General features: G+C 36.8%; 1 protein-coding gene across 2 annotated transcripts; it reads left to right on the top strand.

Moving 5' to 3' along the window:
• Positions 1 to 1230: 1230 nt before the first annotated feature.
• LOC121853687 (lysine-specific demethylase 7B-like) lies at positions 1231 to 15545 on the top strand. 2 transcript variants are annotated; one of them, XM_042348027.1, is made up of 18 exons: positions 1231 to 1333; positions 3767 to 3852; positions 4594 to 4711; positions 5436 to 5596; positions 5970 to 6111; positions 6801 to 6999; positions 7165 to 7269; positions 7464 to 7609; positions 8418 to 8613; positions 9024 to 9287; positions 9810 to 10000; positions 10154 to 10306; positions 11530 to 11693; positions 12013 to 12178; positions 12393 to 12583; positions 13133 to 13338; positions 13585 to 13681; positions 14072 to 15545. In XM_042348027.1, exons 1-18 carry the CDS (start codon positions 1236 to 1238, stop codon positions 14152 to 14154), a joined length of 2766 nt encoding a protein of 921 aa, XP_042203961.1. In that variant the 5' UTR covers positions 1231 to 1235; the 3' UTR covers positions 14155 to 15545. The 2 variants fall into 2 exon arrangements, with proteins under 2 accessions (XP_042203961.1, XP_042203962.1); XM_042348028.1 differs by having other exon boundaries at positions 10154 to 10198.
• Positions 15546 to 16817: the final 1272 nt, after the last annotated feature.

Raw genomic sequence — 16817 nt, forward strand, 5'->3', positions numbered from 1 at the left:
AATAAGTATATTTAACATTTTATGACCTAACAATTGCTAAACTAACCTAACTTTTGTTCGTCATCTGAAACCTTCACAAATTTCCGAGGGTCCGGCTGTAGTAGACTGGTTCCCTGTTGTTAATATATGTGGACAACAGGTATGGACCGAGGCCTCCCATCCTGTGTGAATAAGGTCAACAGGAGTATTTTAATGTATATTCTCATCTGTGACGCCCTTAGCGGAAGTTGAAAGTAAAAAAAACCACTAGAAAAACTATATTGCATTTATGGCACCAACCGAATTACTAATTAAGTTATCTTAACCAATTTAAGGCAACTAAACGTTAAGACACTTGCTTCAGTTAAGTCAGACTAGGTTAGGTTATAAGCTATGCTACATTACACTAGGCTACGTTGCTAAAACTTTAAAATGCTAGGCTACATTAGTTATAGGTTAAGTTGTTAATGATTAAATTACTTAAGTTAGGTTAGGTTTCATTACGTTAGGATGAAAATGTAAAAAAAAAAAGTAATGCTAATTTGGTGTTTCTTGCGGCATATTCTGTTGGTTTTTTTTATAATATTGTATATTTAAAGAATCTACCCCTTCTTCTTGGGACTGTAGGTTTTTGCATTGCCATTACAAATTAATTTTCACATTTATTTTTTGCTGACTCGTAGAGGTGACGAGGCTGGGATTATTACCTCTATCCCAGCACTTTTTATTAGTGTCTCCCAAAACTATATATATTTTCGAAGTTAGAATGTAAAACTACTTCAAACCGATAAGAACCAGCCTTAGCGATATGAAAAGTATTAAATAATTATCACAAGGTTTAAATATCTTAAAGTTAATTGTAATAAAGAAGTTTTGTCAGAGCGAAATTTTATCGTGTAAGTATAAAGTTGTTAATATATCTTCACGAAAGCTGTAAATATGGTAAATGTAAGAAACTAAAGATAAAATAAGGATGTTAAATGTTTAAACACGTATTTGTCACTGTTTACTTAAATATTTTCCCAAAGTTTTCAGAAATATTACAGAGAATAATTACCTTCTGTGTTAACTTTGACGCAACATCCGCTATATAGAGTATTATTTATTATCTTTAAATTACTTTTACTATCAAATTTTTCTCATATATAATATTATCATGATATTGAAGCATTAGAACAAATTTGGTATATATTATTTTACTACGCATATAAAAATTCATGTGTTATATATACCAGATGTGTGTTGTTTTGAGCAAAATGGCGTTGGACGTTATTTATTGTTTATGTGGACAATCAACGGATTTGTCCCGTTTTATGATACAATGTGATATTTGTAAAGACTGGTTTCACGGAAGGTAAGCATACGGTTGATAATGAACAAGAAAATTGGTAAAGTTGAGGATGTTTCAGTGTTAAATAGCGAGAACCGTCGTCACTCTTGTGCTGGAGGCTGAAGCAGTCACCCTGTACTAACATAACTAACTCTTATTTAACCTATTTACTCTTATTCTAAACTCATTCCTCTCGCTAGAAAAGAGTTCATCGTGAAATATAACAAGTGTAGTGTGGAAAAAGAGTGATTAGGTGTATATTTTACGGTAGGTACACGTAAAGATAACTTGTCACGTAGGCACTCAAAGTCTTATCGTATGTAAAATGTATAACTTTTGGCGACTATAACCACCTATAACCCTTATTATATCCCGGTAGATGTGTCATGGCTGGGATATTATTGACGTTTACCTATAATTTCTGCTCGTATACTCCCCATGGGTTAAACTTCACTATTAACCATATGATGAGTTAACATTATCAGTCTGAAGTTAAGGAGGTTTACATGTGGTTAGAGGCAGACCGTCAGCCAGGCGTTGTTTGGCGGGTGTGAGTGTTCTGATATCCCGTTTCTGATGGTATGAGTGTTCTGATGTTCTGTTTCTGATGATGTGAGTTTCCTGATGTCCCGTTTCTGATGGTGTGAGTATCCTGATATCCTGTAGGGTTAGGTTAAGTTAGGTATGTTTGGTTGGTTAGGATAACTTAATTAGTAATATGTGGTTGATAATACCTGTAAGTACTGTTATATAATTGTGTTACATAAATAATGGACTGGGAAAATAGCCCAAAACAGCCTGTCAGGCTATTTTGCCGTGACCGGGAGTGTAGCCACTGCCTTATTAATCTGGTGAGCTACGAAAGGTGCAAAGATAGGCAGTGGTGCAGGGGAAACTGACATACTTTAGTACAGTACACTTTGTTTTATTTACTACAGCTGTTTACTTACTGAGGCAGAGTTTGTTGGGGGAAATTGTTTTTTTCATAAATTGTTTCTTTTCTAACTTATACAGGTACTGTATAGAGATAGGAAACTCTTGGTGTTGACAAATTAAAAAAAAAATCTATTGGTTATTCGTGGAAGTTACCATCATCAGTGTTATCAGTTTTAGAAACGTTACCATGCACCACTTACTCAGACCTGACTTACTTCACAGCCTGGGTGACAGGTGGTCTCTCACTGCACATGTGGGTGTTGATCTTAACAGCTGGACACCAGTTAATGATTGAAAAAATGACCATGGTTAGTTATAAAGATTAACTATAGTAGTATTTGGGATTTTGTTAGAGTATTTTGTAAATAAATGGGGTTATACTTATATCCCATTCCCACGTTACAGTTGGTCATTGCCTGTTTGATGATCACCCCAACACTCAGCTGTGTCTGCCCACCAAGCCTCCTGGCAGCACAACTCTTATCACGTCTCAAAGTGATCAACACACCAACTCCAGACCCCAACCAATACTATTCCATGTCAACATTCAAATTGATGTAGCTACTTTGTTTTATCCCAGTTTGAGAATGTGAAATGTTGTGAGATACAGTACGTGTTGAGTGCATGATGTTTCACAATTACATAAGAACATAAGAATGGAGGAAACTACAGTGAGCCTACTGTACTGTACAAGCAATAGTTTTATGAACAGTAACTATGAGACTGACCATGACTGCCTGGTGCTTACCATTGAGGGACAAATTTTGTGGTGGTATTTTCTGTTTTCATGTTATTGTGTGCCAGTATTGCCTTATGAGTTGAAGGGGAATAGAGCCATGATGTGTACTGATTAGAAAGATTTGTTTAACTTTAAGGAGAAAGCTTGTGGAGATGTGTTTATATTTCACTACAGTATTGTATTTTCCATTTCACTAAAAGTGTTTGGGGAGGGGAACTGGGGGAGACTCAGGGTTAGGACTGGTGAAGGTGTATGTTACTACAGCATTATTATGGCTTTTGTTTTCAGAAGAACAGAAACATATCATACACCAGTTAGGACTCTGCACTGAAGTTGTGGGATCCCTAGACTACAGTACTATACTCTCCCTGTTAGTCTGCTGATCTGTCCTCAGCTGACCATCAACAGTTAGGCTCATTAGCTAGGCTACATACAGTACAGTATTCATCCAGATAAGATATTGCAGGGAAACCAGATAGCTACACTTTTATAGCCTCACCACCAAAGGATTGTAGTGTGCTGTTCATAACTCATGCCCACATGTGTAAGGTGGAAGCCAGTGTTTGTAGTTACAGTATTTACACCTGCGTTTATCTGGTGGTAATGTCTCTTGTTTCCTATAGTCGGTAAAGAACAGTTCTGGCAGGTTATAATAGTTACTTATTTCTATGTCTACAGTTTGTATTATGAACACTTAAGGTTCCATCTGTCTGTTTACAGTATTATCATTGTCTCATATTCATTGTTATTGAGATAAGGTTAATGTGTTTCTTGTGTTACAGATGTGTTGGAGTAAGAGAATATCAGGCAGTAGATATCGACAGGTTTCACTGTCCACGCTGTGAAGCTTACAACGGACCATCTGTTTGTGAGTCACTTTATACTGTACAGTACTTGGTGTTTTATGTTTAAGTTACCAGCAGCCATGTTATCATCTACTGAACAGGCTTAATCAGTTATTATAAAAAATGTTTTCATGTCTACTCTCTTTACATTGTTTGTATGAATCAATGAAAAGTGCAGTACAGTATACACACTGTTCATGTCCACCCAGCGTAAGAATGTCACCTTCCCACTTTCTTAAAATTTATCTTTACATTTGTCCCCCATTGCTTCCCTCCCTGGTAGATAAATAGATGGGTATTTTTGGGGGTAAATCATCATATAAGTTTACATTGGTTCACCATGTATGTAGGTAATGTAGGTTTCTCTACAGCCGTAAACAGTAGGTTGATTCAGATAAGGATCATCTAAAAGGGACTATTAAAAGCTTATTTCCACTTGGCCCCTTACCTGTGGTTGGAGAGACTAATGAGATAACGATAAGTCTGATCACTGCTATACAGTACTGTAGAAGGACTGCCAGTACCTCTTGCCTTCTGGTGTATCTCTACAGCCTTGTAATTTATATATAAACAATGAGACTACTGTATTTATAACCAGCACAATACAGTATACATCTTGTAGGTGTGAAGTAGAGGCTTGATCCAGTGTTAGTGTGTCCCCAGTTTAGACAACTTTATATACTCTTGTGAAGAAATTTACCAGGAGGAGTTGGGTTATAACGAGGTGTTAGCTGATTGTGTAAAATGTTTGATTTGCCTTCCAGTAAAAGCACGTCTAAATTGGCACCGCCACGACTACTCCGAGACTGATGCTGCTTCCAAACCAGTCCAGACAGGCACGCAAGTTTTCATTAAAGAACTCAAAACCAGACATTTCCCCAGGTATGTATAGTATAGATGTACAATACATGCATATATATATATATATATATATATATATATATATATATATATATATATATATATATATATATATATATATATATATATATATATATATATATATATATATATATATATATATATATATATATATATATATATATATATATATATATATATATATATATTTATTTATTTATTTATTTATTTATTTATTTTAATTACTGGCATTTAAGAGACTGGTATTATGTATCAGCATAATGTATTACCCCCCAAGTATCACTCAATGCCATGCTTCCCCCACCTCCACCCACACAGCTGTTGCCTGGATATCCCTGACCCTCACCCCAGCCTTCCATCACCATCTTGGTCTTCTCATCACCCACCTACATCATCACATGTTGCTGATAAATCTTTACTTACTGCTTACCTTACTCTTTCTGTCAAAGGTTTAATTTGTTTGATAATATTCTTGTGACATATTCTCTTGCACTGCCATGTAACTCCACATTTCATCTTCCCATACCTCTGCCACACACTCTATGGCTCTCACCCTTTCACACACACTTCTGCCTTTACACCGTTCACCTGTCCCTATCAGATTTTTTCTTTGCCCTTCTACTTCATTTTAATAAAAGCCAAGACATCCAGGTTCCTTTGATACATCACTAACTGAATCATTCATCTCTTCTCTTTTTCACCGTTGATTTTCTTTTCTTTCCAGCTGTGAAGATGTGGTTTGTCGACTCAGAGGACAACAGCTTACACTGCCATATATTGTTGCAAATGGATTCACCAAACCCATATTGGTTGAAGATAGAAATGGACTTGATCTCATAGTACCCCACGACTCCTTCAATGTCCTGGATGTCGAGAATTATGTCGGTAAGTTTTAGGAACACCAATGAATATCTGAGGGAACCGACATCTTGTTTGCAATTTGCATTCTTCTAATATATGATTCTCTCTCTTGAAGTGACATTCTTATTGTAACCCAAACAGAGGTATCCTTTATTAGACAGCTGATAATACCACCGCATAAAACGTTGAAGGTGTGCAAGTATTGGTTGAAACTGTTAATGAAGTGTTCTGTTTTAATGTGTCAATGTTCAGTGGAGCATTAGCCACTTGCTTTCCTTTAGAATATGGGAGAAACATGGTTAGGTTAAATTATGGAAGATTAGGTTAAGGTAGGTTAGGGTAGGTTAGATTAGGGTAAGTTAGGTCCCTTCTCATTCATCCCTTCGTTCATCCTCAGGGTCGGAACATGAGGTGGATGTCATTGATGTACAGAGACAAACGGACGTCAAGATGCAGCTACACGAGTTTATAGAATATTTTCTCAGTCCCGCCAGAACGACAGTCCTTAACCTCATTAGTCTTGAGTTTTCTAATACCAGGTGAGTGAATTAAGTCTTTTTAACTTTATATATTGTGCTTCAGTAAGACATCAGTGGATCTTGTTTGCAGTGATTTCTAAACCTTTTTCTTACTTAATGTAGAGGAACTGAGTCGTGACTTAAATACAGTGAAACTTCCATATAACGAACTTTCATCTTTATTTAGTCCGTTAGATGGGAGTTTCACATCTAATGGAACCTCGATATAACGGACTTTCATCTCTATTTAGTCCGTTAGATGGGGGTTTCACCTCTAACAAACTCTCGATATAACGGACTTTCATCTCTATATAGTTCGTTATATGGAGGTTTCACTGTATGCTCACTCTTATTCTCCATTCATTTATATTGGTATTTATTCTTAATGCTCTTGTGGATTATTTGTTAATATGCTCTTTTTTCCTCTTTTTACAATGGCTCCTAATTGGTTTACTCCCTGTCATTTCACAGAGGCCATCTTGCTTGTGTCTAGAGTCCTGGCGAATTGTAATTGGGTAACACCTATCTTTTAGTAATGGTCCATTTTTGGCATTGGGAAATTTTACGGTTCAGATTTCATTAAACTAGTTGCGTATTTTATAGTATGAGTCGTGTATTTTTATTGTATAAGTTGTCTATTTTATTGTATTTTATGAGTTGTATATTTTATTGTCTTGTTTCCTGTTGTCAGTTGTCGTTCTCTCTTACAGCCTGAGTCAACTAGTGGAGCCGCCCTATATTGTCCGCAAATTGTGTTGGGTGACGAGTTCGTGGCCGACGGATCCTCCACCCGGCCCGCCTCTCGCCCGTCCTAATGTTTCTAAATATGCCCTTATAGGTGTAGAGAATTCTTACACAGACTTTCACATAGACTTTGGGGGGACGTCCGTGTGGTATCATGTACTCTGGGTAAGTGTTTCTCTATCTCTTGTCAGCTTGTAAGCTATGTTTACAATCATTAATTTCTCCCCATTTTTATCTGGTTAACATGTGCACTATTCACTATTGTTGAAGATATCGCGGTAAAAGAGAATAGAATATCATCAATATCAGAACTTTTTTCTCTTATTTCAGGGAGAAAAAGTTTTTTACCTGATTAAACCAACAGCAGCCAACCTTACCTTGTATCAGAGATGGATGAAGGCGAACAACCAGTCAGAGATGTTTTTTGGTGACCAGGTAAGAGCTTGTTGTTGGAGTGTTAGCTACCTGTAATAATAAGGACATAGATAGAGCTAGCAAGGAACACTTCAGCCTGGGTGTAAAAGTCATCAGAGTCAGTTGGATACCATTATTGTGTCCTAGTACAGTATATTATTACTGTTTATGGGTTACATTTATTGTTGTATTAGACCTTTGTTTTGCTCGTCCAGGTTGACACGTGTTACCGGTGTGTGGTGCGGGCCGGAGAAACACTGTTCATCCCCACTGGTTGGATCCATGCAGTCCTCACGCCTACAGATACTCTTGTGTTCGGTGGAAACTTTCTTCATTCTCATAACATTGAACTCGAGCTTCAGTAAGTACTCATCATCAGACTTTGTACATTATGATACTGTATGTTAGTGGTAACTGATATTTTAAACATTTGTATTACTGTAGTGTAAATTCAAGCATTTATACACAGTGTATGTTGATATAAACAGTGGAATTCTGGAGTCACTATCCTTGATTGTATAGAATTATGATGGCTCATGGATAGATTCCACTATATATTTCCTTTATCTCAAATCTCCATGGATAAAGACACTCTCTCAGATGTATTTGGATGTGCCAATTAGATTTTTCTTTATTCTATGAACCTTTTTTGCACTGTAACCCAAGCTAGTCAGAATCACACACACACGCACACTCACACAATCTTCACTCATTTCATTCAATCATTCTGGCTAATGTAATAAATGTTTTCTTCTGTGGTATTACCTTTCCACAGTCACTTAGTGTCATGTAACATATGCCAACAGTCACCGAAATAGCACAGAAAATAGATTGGGCTCTGGGTTGCACATTATGTCTATGGAACAAATCCGTTTACTCTGTCCTGAAGTTGCATGGAGGTGGGATACATTGTCGAGTGGACTGTGGTCTTTAAGGTCAACTTTTTTCTTCGTTTCTTATTTTCATATGTGTTTGTGGTATGAAATAGAACAACAAAGGCTTGATAAGAGTAAAAACTAAAAAAAAAAATCACTATTTCTAATCTATGTTGTAAATGAGGTCGTCAAGATCAGCTTAGTATTTTCTAGGGAGGAAGTCATGTACATTATTGATTGTATACCGGGTAAGTTAAAATGTTTCCTCGATAAATGTCTTGTTTGTTATTCCAGGATTTATGAGATTGAGAAACAGATCAACGCTCCGGAAAAGTTCAGATTTCCCCACTACGAGAGCGTGTGTTGGTACGCCGCCACCAGATTAGTTATGGAACTGCGGGATATGGGGGCAGCTGGCACAAGAGTCCCGCCAATCATGATCGCCGGTGCACGTTCCCTGTCAGCGGCTCTCAGACAATGGGGAGGAGAGGTGCGGCTGACACTTTTGGACTTGTGTTTGTTTTGAAGTTGGATTGTGTTTGTTTTGAAGTTGGATTGTGTAATTAATGGAGTTTCATCTTATTTGTTTACTCGTTTTTTTGTGTGTGTACATGCATGCTTGAAAGATAGAGAGACATAATAGAGAGTGTCGGTCTTATGATAATTTCTGTAGTGTGTTGTGTGGTTTTAGTCTGAATGTGCGTGATCGTCTTTTTATTTTTGTTTTCGGTGTACTTAATTTCTGTGCCGTTGACTACCCCCTACAGTGGTGATAGTGCGGTAATATAGGTTTTTTTATTTACTTTTTTATACTTTTAGATTTTGTGTATTGTTAAAGTTATTTATAGTTTTTGTCTGTTAAAGTTAATTTGTTTCTAATCGATTTTTGTCTCACTTCAGAATGGCAGAGGTGGGCTTGAACCAGTACCTCCAGGAATCCATCCATTAAAATTGTTTAAAGATCTACAGAGAGAAATTCGGTGCGCTGAGAAACAAGTAATTGCTCTAAATCCACCCAAACCAGAACGCGAGTCCAAACGAAGAAAGAAGAAAGTTTTAGCGGACGACTTCATTGACTACACCAATCTAACCAGCTTCAATAATGTACTGGAGGAGAGGTTGCCTGATAGAAAGGTCAAAGTTCTCAAGGTCAACTCGCCTCAAGTAAGTTCGTGATTCATACTTGATGTGATTCTTGAATTTGCTATATGAAACTTACCTAATATTTGGAGTACACAAACCTTGGAATGTCATCCCTCTTGTGGCCTTTGTAAATTTTCTTGTGATCTTCGACTTGGTTTTCTGGATCTTTCTGCAAAGTTTTCAGCATCTTGCTTCATTTAACTATCATATCCTGCTCACTTTTAATGGATTTCAGACAGTATATTTGTCTTATCTTATTACGTATTCTCAACCATATATTTAACCCCTTATGTATGGGGTCCCCTCTGAGCCGAATGAAATTGTCTGTCATGAGCCAAATAAAATATTAATAGTGGTGTCCCTATAGTGAAAGGGTAAGGTGCTGAAATATCTTGTGGCACTATACTGTAACTGGTGGATGGTGTGGTTCAGTTTTATCCCATTTAATGAATTGATAAACTCCAGAAGTGAACATGTACTTCTTTAATGTTCTTAGCCATATTTAAATATATTTTACACTCTCTTCTTTTCTCGTCCTTTCAGGTGGAAATTGGGAGTTCAGACATTACAACTATAACAGATGACCAACAGCGAACACTCAAACTGACTCTCCCCAAAACTGCGACCTATCCATATGGCCTGGGCTTCACATCCTCAGATTATGGGATGAGTGGTACTCCACCTCATGACCCGGAGTATCCTCAGTTCAAGAACGAGTATCCCAGCAATGTTAAGTAAGTGATCAGAGGGATTGTGCCATTATTATAGTAATTTTGTCTTTGGTTGAATTTTAACCCAAATTTTACCCTTTGCTTTAAAATATTTTTTGCTTTAATACGATGATACAGTATATATTTTGCCTCAAAGTGTTTGTGTTTGTTTTTCAGAACTGAATATGATTGGTCAGACAGTCCAGGAATAACCCCCTACAAGTTAGTAGATCCTGCTGGTGTACGGTTGAAATTTGGACGCACAGGCAGCACTGACTCTGACATGTCCACAACACCAACAACTGTGACCACAGTCAGAGTTAAACTCGAGTTCGTAACTCTTGGTTTTTAGTTCTTTGTATTAGTGATTGTAATGTTTTCCTTGTTTCTTTTTTAGACATCACTACACTGAAGTAGTAACACAGTAATTATTTTCCAGATTACTGTAGAGAAAACCACCCCAAGATGGGAACCTTTAGCTGTGATGCCATTCATTTATGTTCATTATCCTATACTCTTCAGTCTTTCCTTCTTCTTTTACATCTTTGCTTTATCTTGTTCCTTTTATTTTCCTAAAAGTATTAATGTATTTAATTTCTCTTGAGTTGGAATTGTAATAAAGTTGAAGTTTTTCTGGTTTGCTAAATAAGACATACATGTACACTGGTAAACAGGTCTCTATCTGACTACTGTGCTGGGTTCCTGATGTGAGGGAGGGGGAGTAACCTAACAACTTGGAAGAAATTTGGAAAAATTTTCCTATAAATAATACTTGTACAGAGCATTTGGGAAGTGAATGTAGGAGAAATTTCACCACTCAAGATGAATGGTGAAATTCATGTACCTCTCTCAGATTGGCACCTTGGGGTTAATAACTAATAATCACTCTACCATACATTGTTACCCACTCCTCCCCCTCAAAAAAAAAAAAAGTAGTAAAATTGAGGTACCTGTATTTGATGATGTGTGGTTGTGGTGAGGGTGATACAAAGAGGGAGGATTGAAACTATTATGAATAAAATGAACCTTAATATCCTTAGTGTTCTAAAGAAAGCTAAGAGTCAAAGGAAAGGTGAGTTGGGGACAAGTGAAGGGAGTAAAGTTAAATGTGTTGTGGAAAGGGGGAGAACAAATGGAGTTATCGGTGGTGAATGTTGAGATGTGGAGCTGTGTGGTGGAGTAGGCTGTAGAACATGATGGATGGGTCATTCTAAAGGTTGGGAGGGAATGGAAAGGTGGATTACAGAGAGAACATATGCACCAGGGAATGATAAGGTAAAAATAGGGTTAGGGAAAAAATTTAATCAAAGTATTGTATTATGTGAGTGATAGTGTGTAAATAATTCGGGATTTATGTACAGGAGTTGGTGACACTGAAGAGGTGTCTGGGGAGATATGACCTCTAAGGAATAAATGGAAATGAAGAAAGAATGTGTAATAATCATCATCATTAACATCATCAAAAAATAATGAAATATATATTTTTTTTGTGTGTGTGTGTGCGTGTGAGATGTAGTGTGTACCGTATAATATATATTTAATTTCCCTCACAGGAGTGACACTACGGAAATAAAACAACACAATGAGTCAGTGTACGACTTCCACGAGGACGGTGACAGCGATGAGCGGGAACCTTCTGGCCTTATGATAGATGAAACGCCTCGTCGTAAAGGTGTTCGTCTTCAACCTCAAGAACCTCTGAAGATAAAGCTCAGTTGTGAGTGTTCTGTAGATATTACAACACTATTTGTTTATTTGTTATTCACTGTTTTGGTTGGATAGCAAATTGTAAAGAGCTGATCATCTGTGAGGAGGAGGTGACGTATTAGTGAGGAAACATAACTAAACTATACATCACTAGTCAGAAGGCAGTCTTACAGAAAAGCGACAAAACCTCTAACATGACATGATCTTTTAGTATTATGATTTGGAAAGGTTTTACCGAAGAAAGTTTTTGGTGTGACTTTTATTTGATATTTCCATCAGATTTGCCTGGAGGGACATCATCACTAATTTATTTATCTGTTTTAATATAGTGACAGGAGCAGAAGTAGTGTGTGGTGAGACAGTCGATGTGGCAGAGGAAGTGGAAGTAGCACCGTCACACAACACGGCCCACAACGGTATTGATGAACTCCTCAGAGCGTCAGCTTATGCCCCAGACTTTAATGAAGATTCTCCTGCACGTATAGATGAATTGGAGTAAGTTGTGTTGATGTTACTATTATGAGCTGTGTTTTCCAAAGGCATCATCATTACCTTTGCTGACTACATGATGAGGTCAGTAGAGGGGGTTATAATAATTGTGTCTTGCTGATTGTTTATATAATATAAAAAGAGATGTACTGTTTTTGATGTAGCTTGAAGTTTCATCTTCATTTGTTTATATATTCCTGTCATCTCTTACTTGACGTAGCAGTGAAAGTGGGCGGGCGTCACCGTCCACTAGAGAAGCCATCGCAGGGATGCTGAGTATGAGCCGTGTTGTTCCCAGTGGACGCACTCCCTCCAGAAAACTAAGTTCAGCTAACTCCCGCCAACCAAAAGCCAGACGGCGGTACGACGATGATGAACACATGAGCAAAGTTCATCAGGATGAAGATTATGGTGAGTCATGTAAAATTTTCTCATTTAATGATATGGTATAGTATTGTACGTGTTGACCAGAGTCACACCTCTGGTAAGACTTTTCTGGATGAAGTGATGGTGGGGGCAGTGTTCACCCTCCTCCACCACTATCAGCTGACTTGATCTAATCACCATTTGCTACACTGTGGTCGTGTAAAGAAGGTTTGCCAAGAAGATCCAGAAAATATAGTGGTGAAAATGGAAGAGGATTTGGTGTGATATAACTAAAAAATTATATTCCTATTACTTGTCTGTGTGTATAAACTCTACCAGGGTAATGCTTGTGACTGATAGGTTTCATGACTAGAGGTAACAAGCATGAGTACAGTGTATAATTCCTGGATAAATGTACAGAAAAGGTAACGTAATTAATTTGACACATTATACTCTGGGCCCTCTTGTACGACCCAGTAGGTATTTAATTGGCTCTTACAACCAAATCTGGGAACTTATGTTATAGTGTATCATGTGTTAAGAGAAGAATATTCATGAGTGAAAGCTGTAGTTACCTGATGCTTCTTTTTACAGTGTATCCAACCCTTGACATATCTGATGATGAGGACTTTCCTGTCTTCAAACCTCGGGGTAAGAAGAAAGAAGATGAGGCTTGGAACCCCAAAGCCCGCGTAAGAGTTCAGGGACCACGGCCAGAACGACCCATGAGGCAGGGGGTCCGGAGACAAGCGGTAGAGAAGGGACTAGAACAGGCAGCAGCAAGACGACAAAACTTACCAGTGAGTCTCAGATCTAGAACAGGTTATATTATGATAATTATTAACTTTATTGGAAGTTGTGTACTGTTTTGTGTCTTCTGGGACCATTAACGTGATAAGAACATTTGCAAATACGTCTATGTATATTTTAGTTATAACATTATTTTGAAGTCTGGTGGGTTACATCTGCAGTGTTTGCAAATGTAACCAAGATTTCTAAATGTATTGACCTTGTTATCAGCCATTATTTTCTAACGCCCCCAACAGGCAGCCAAGAGAGCGTACCACCGGAAAAAGCAGCGGAGCTTAGACTCTCAACCAAGTACCTCCTCAGGGGGTGCTGGCCTCAAGGGAATTAGTAAAAGTGAGTACAGTATAAGAGTTTGGTTCATGTGTTTTATAGTAACTCAGGGAATAGCTAAGTAGTGTGTGTGTATTTCTACCCGTTTTTTTGCCTTTTCTTGTTACTTTTTAAATTTATCATACCCCAGGTCTTCACTCCCTTTTTTTTGTCATAATTCTTTGAGGCTTCTGTATCAATATTCACCTGTCTTAAAGTGGGGCGGGAGTATAGGTGAAAAATAAATGTAGAATCTTTCCTTATAGCTGTTGGGGAAGGTCAAAGTTTCAATTATTAGATCAATTCCCTTAATTATAGTTGCAACACCCTTTATTACAACATACAATACACTAATTACAATTACAACATGTAGTTAAATTATTATTATTGTACTTAATGTTTGTTTTTTTCCAGTTTCAAACAAGCCAAGAAAGGGGATGGCAACAGCTAAGCAACGATTAGGTAAAATCCTCAAGATTCATAAAATGCTTCACTAGTTGGTTTGTCAGGTACCACAACAGCTAGTCTGGTGAAACACAGCAGCCCAAGGCAAGGTTGTTTGCTTTTCTGGCTGTCTTTAGTCTGTTAGTTGAGCAGCAGCGTTGTGCTTTTGGGACAATAATCAGGATTCATTATTGTACAGTACATGGTATTTGTTGGAGTAACTTATTCTGATCTTGTTTCTTTTAAAAGTCCAATTGTTTTGGTATTGTACTTTGATAAGATTGTTTGTGCTAATTCATTTTCCATGTCCAAAGAAATATAAGATTTTTCATTGTTAAATGTACTTGCTTCTGCTTTCTGAGGGGAACTGTGTATTGTGAGGAAAACAGAGAAGAGCAAGATTTTAAAATCACCAAAGATATAAGTTGCAAAGGTTTTCCACTGCTGATTAATTTGCTCTTTTATAATTAAAGCACAAAGTCTTTCAGTGTACTTTAGTGAGGGAGGAACACAGTGTTTTCTCTTGTTTTTGAATGGGGTTTTTTGAAAACCTGAAGAGGATTACTACAAAATAGCAAAGTAGAAAATCAAAAGATTAGAAGATACTGTATAATTGGAAAAAACAATTTAAAATGTTGTTAATCAAAAGTCTTTCATAGTAGTCATGATGCCTCATGCTTGTGTGACGGGACACAAGAACCAAGCATAGGTGGTGTTAAACAGAACTCCTTGAAAGAAAGAAATGTTTGAAAAGTGTAATTATCATCTTAAACAGAAAAATTTGTTGATGTGTCTGCCATATGTTATTAATAGTGTACAATTGAAAGAACCAAATTCTCAGTGTACTGTATTCGGTAATCAGGTTGTTTGCTGTAATTGCGGGTAATGTTGACCTATCACAATTATTCCTGTTGAAAGGTAAAGTTAGGTATTTGTAGTTTATGCTGCTCTGTTGGGACTGTACAGGTGACAATGTGAAGATCTTTTTATAGTGAACCTGAGGAATTATAAATCCTTAAGAGAAAATGTTCATGCATCACCTTGCTCTAACTGCTACTATAATTCAAACATTGGATGATGAAAAATACATCTTTAAGTTGGTGGTGATGTGTTTAAAAAATGTATAGTTCATTGTGTGGGGGAGAGACAACACTGAATATTAAGCCTTGTCTCAATTACTATACTTTCACCAATATTCATATTGAATATCTGTCCTTCATTTATTAAATTTTTTATTGTAGAAAGGTAGTTCATGTGAAAGTGGGTCCCATAGGCTTGACTACCTGTTAAGGACACTGGAGGCGAGCATTACTCCGTCTCTAACAGTAAGAAGTTGTTTTAATCAGTAACTTGAGGAAAACTTAGATTGGTGATGAACAGTTTCCAACTACATTTATAGGCCAGCCCCAGTCCCCCTTCTTTAGTGTATTTTCCATGATACAAAGAATTATTCAGAAAGATTTAGGACAATATCTTACAAAAGTAACCACCTGACGTAGTGCTGATACCCACAATAATTAACAAGGCAGGTAAAGTTGCTTCACTACAGCTACAGGTTAAGATTTTGTGTCAGCAACTTTACATAGTGTAAATTTAAGTAAGAATCTCACAATACATTACAAATTAGAAATAAAGTCAAAAGAATTAGTTTGATATCAGTCAGAATGTATCTCCCATAACTGACCACACCGGCCATGTCCCCCAAACTCTCCCAGACTGGTGGTTATCAGATATTTTCTTCTTTAAAAATACATCACAGGGAATCTATTAGCGACTTCGATTAATTAACATTATATACAGTAAATGGTTGTTTATAATTAAGACAATTTTATTATGATTTTTTTTTTGTAGCGAATGGACCTTGAGATTATTAAGATTATGCATAGCAATTTATCGGCCGTTCACTCACCTACTGTTTTCTTGCCAATGCCAAGTGTGATATTACAAGTATTCCAATGGTGTAAGGTTCTTGATGCAAAGTATAAATTTTTCATTACGGGGGGGGGCAGGAAAGTGTGTCGTTGACATTAGACTTTGAAATCTTTGGGTGTCAAGTAGAAGAGTTATTTTCACATGGAGTTGTCATTTAAGAAAGTTCTGGCCTCAGTGTAACACAAATAAACAACTCATCATCATTATTCCTTCCTTCCACATCCCTCTTTTAAGTTTTTCCTCCACTTAAATCCTTCCTCATTCTTCAAATTTTCTAATTTCTTTTTCTTCTTCCACCTCTTTTACTTCCTCATTTTCCAATTAACTTCTCTTTCCTTTCACCTCTTCTTCCTCATTTTCCTGCCCTCCTCATCGACCCAGTTAAATCAGTGGTCTTGTTGGGGACTCTGAATTTGCATTACTTAAATACAGTAGTGTACAGTGTATCTACAGTATGGGTAATGATAATGAGGTACATTGAGTATCTATAAGAGAGGCTTCGGTTAAGTATAATTTGGGATAGCTGTGTCGAGGGAAGTCTGAGAGCTACTGAAAGGTGTGAGAGGGATCTAAGAAAGTTATATAATTCACAGTTTGTGTTGGGTTTATTTTAGGAAAGATTCTGCTCAGTAAACCTCATGAAGCAGACAGAGTACTGGGTTAGTTATAAATTATGTAAATCAATGAAAACGTGTGATTTTATCAAGATATATATATATATATATATATATATATATATATATATATATATATATATATATATATATATATATATATATATATA

This window comes from Homarus americanus, unplaced genomic scaffold (genome assembly GCF_018991925.1).
Source record: "Homarus americanus isolate GMGI-L3 unplaced genomic scaffold, GMGI_Hamer_2.0 scaffold4896, whole genome shotgun sequence".
Taxonomy (NCBI): domain Eukaryota; kingdom Metazoa; phylum Arthropoda; class Malacostraca; order Decapoda; family Nephropidae; genus Homarus; species Homarus americanus.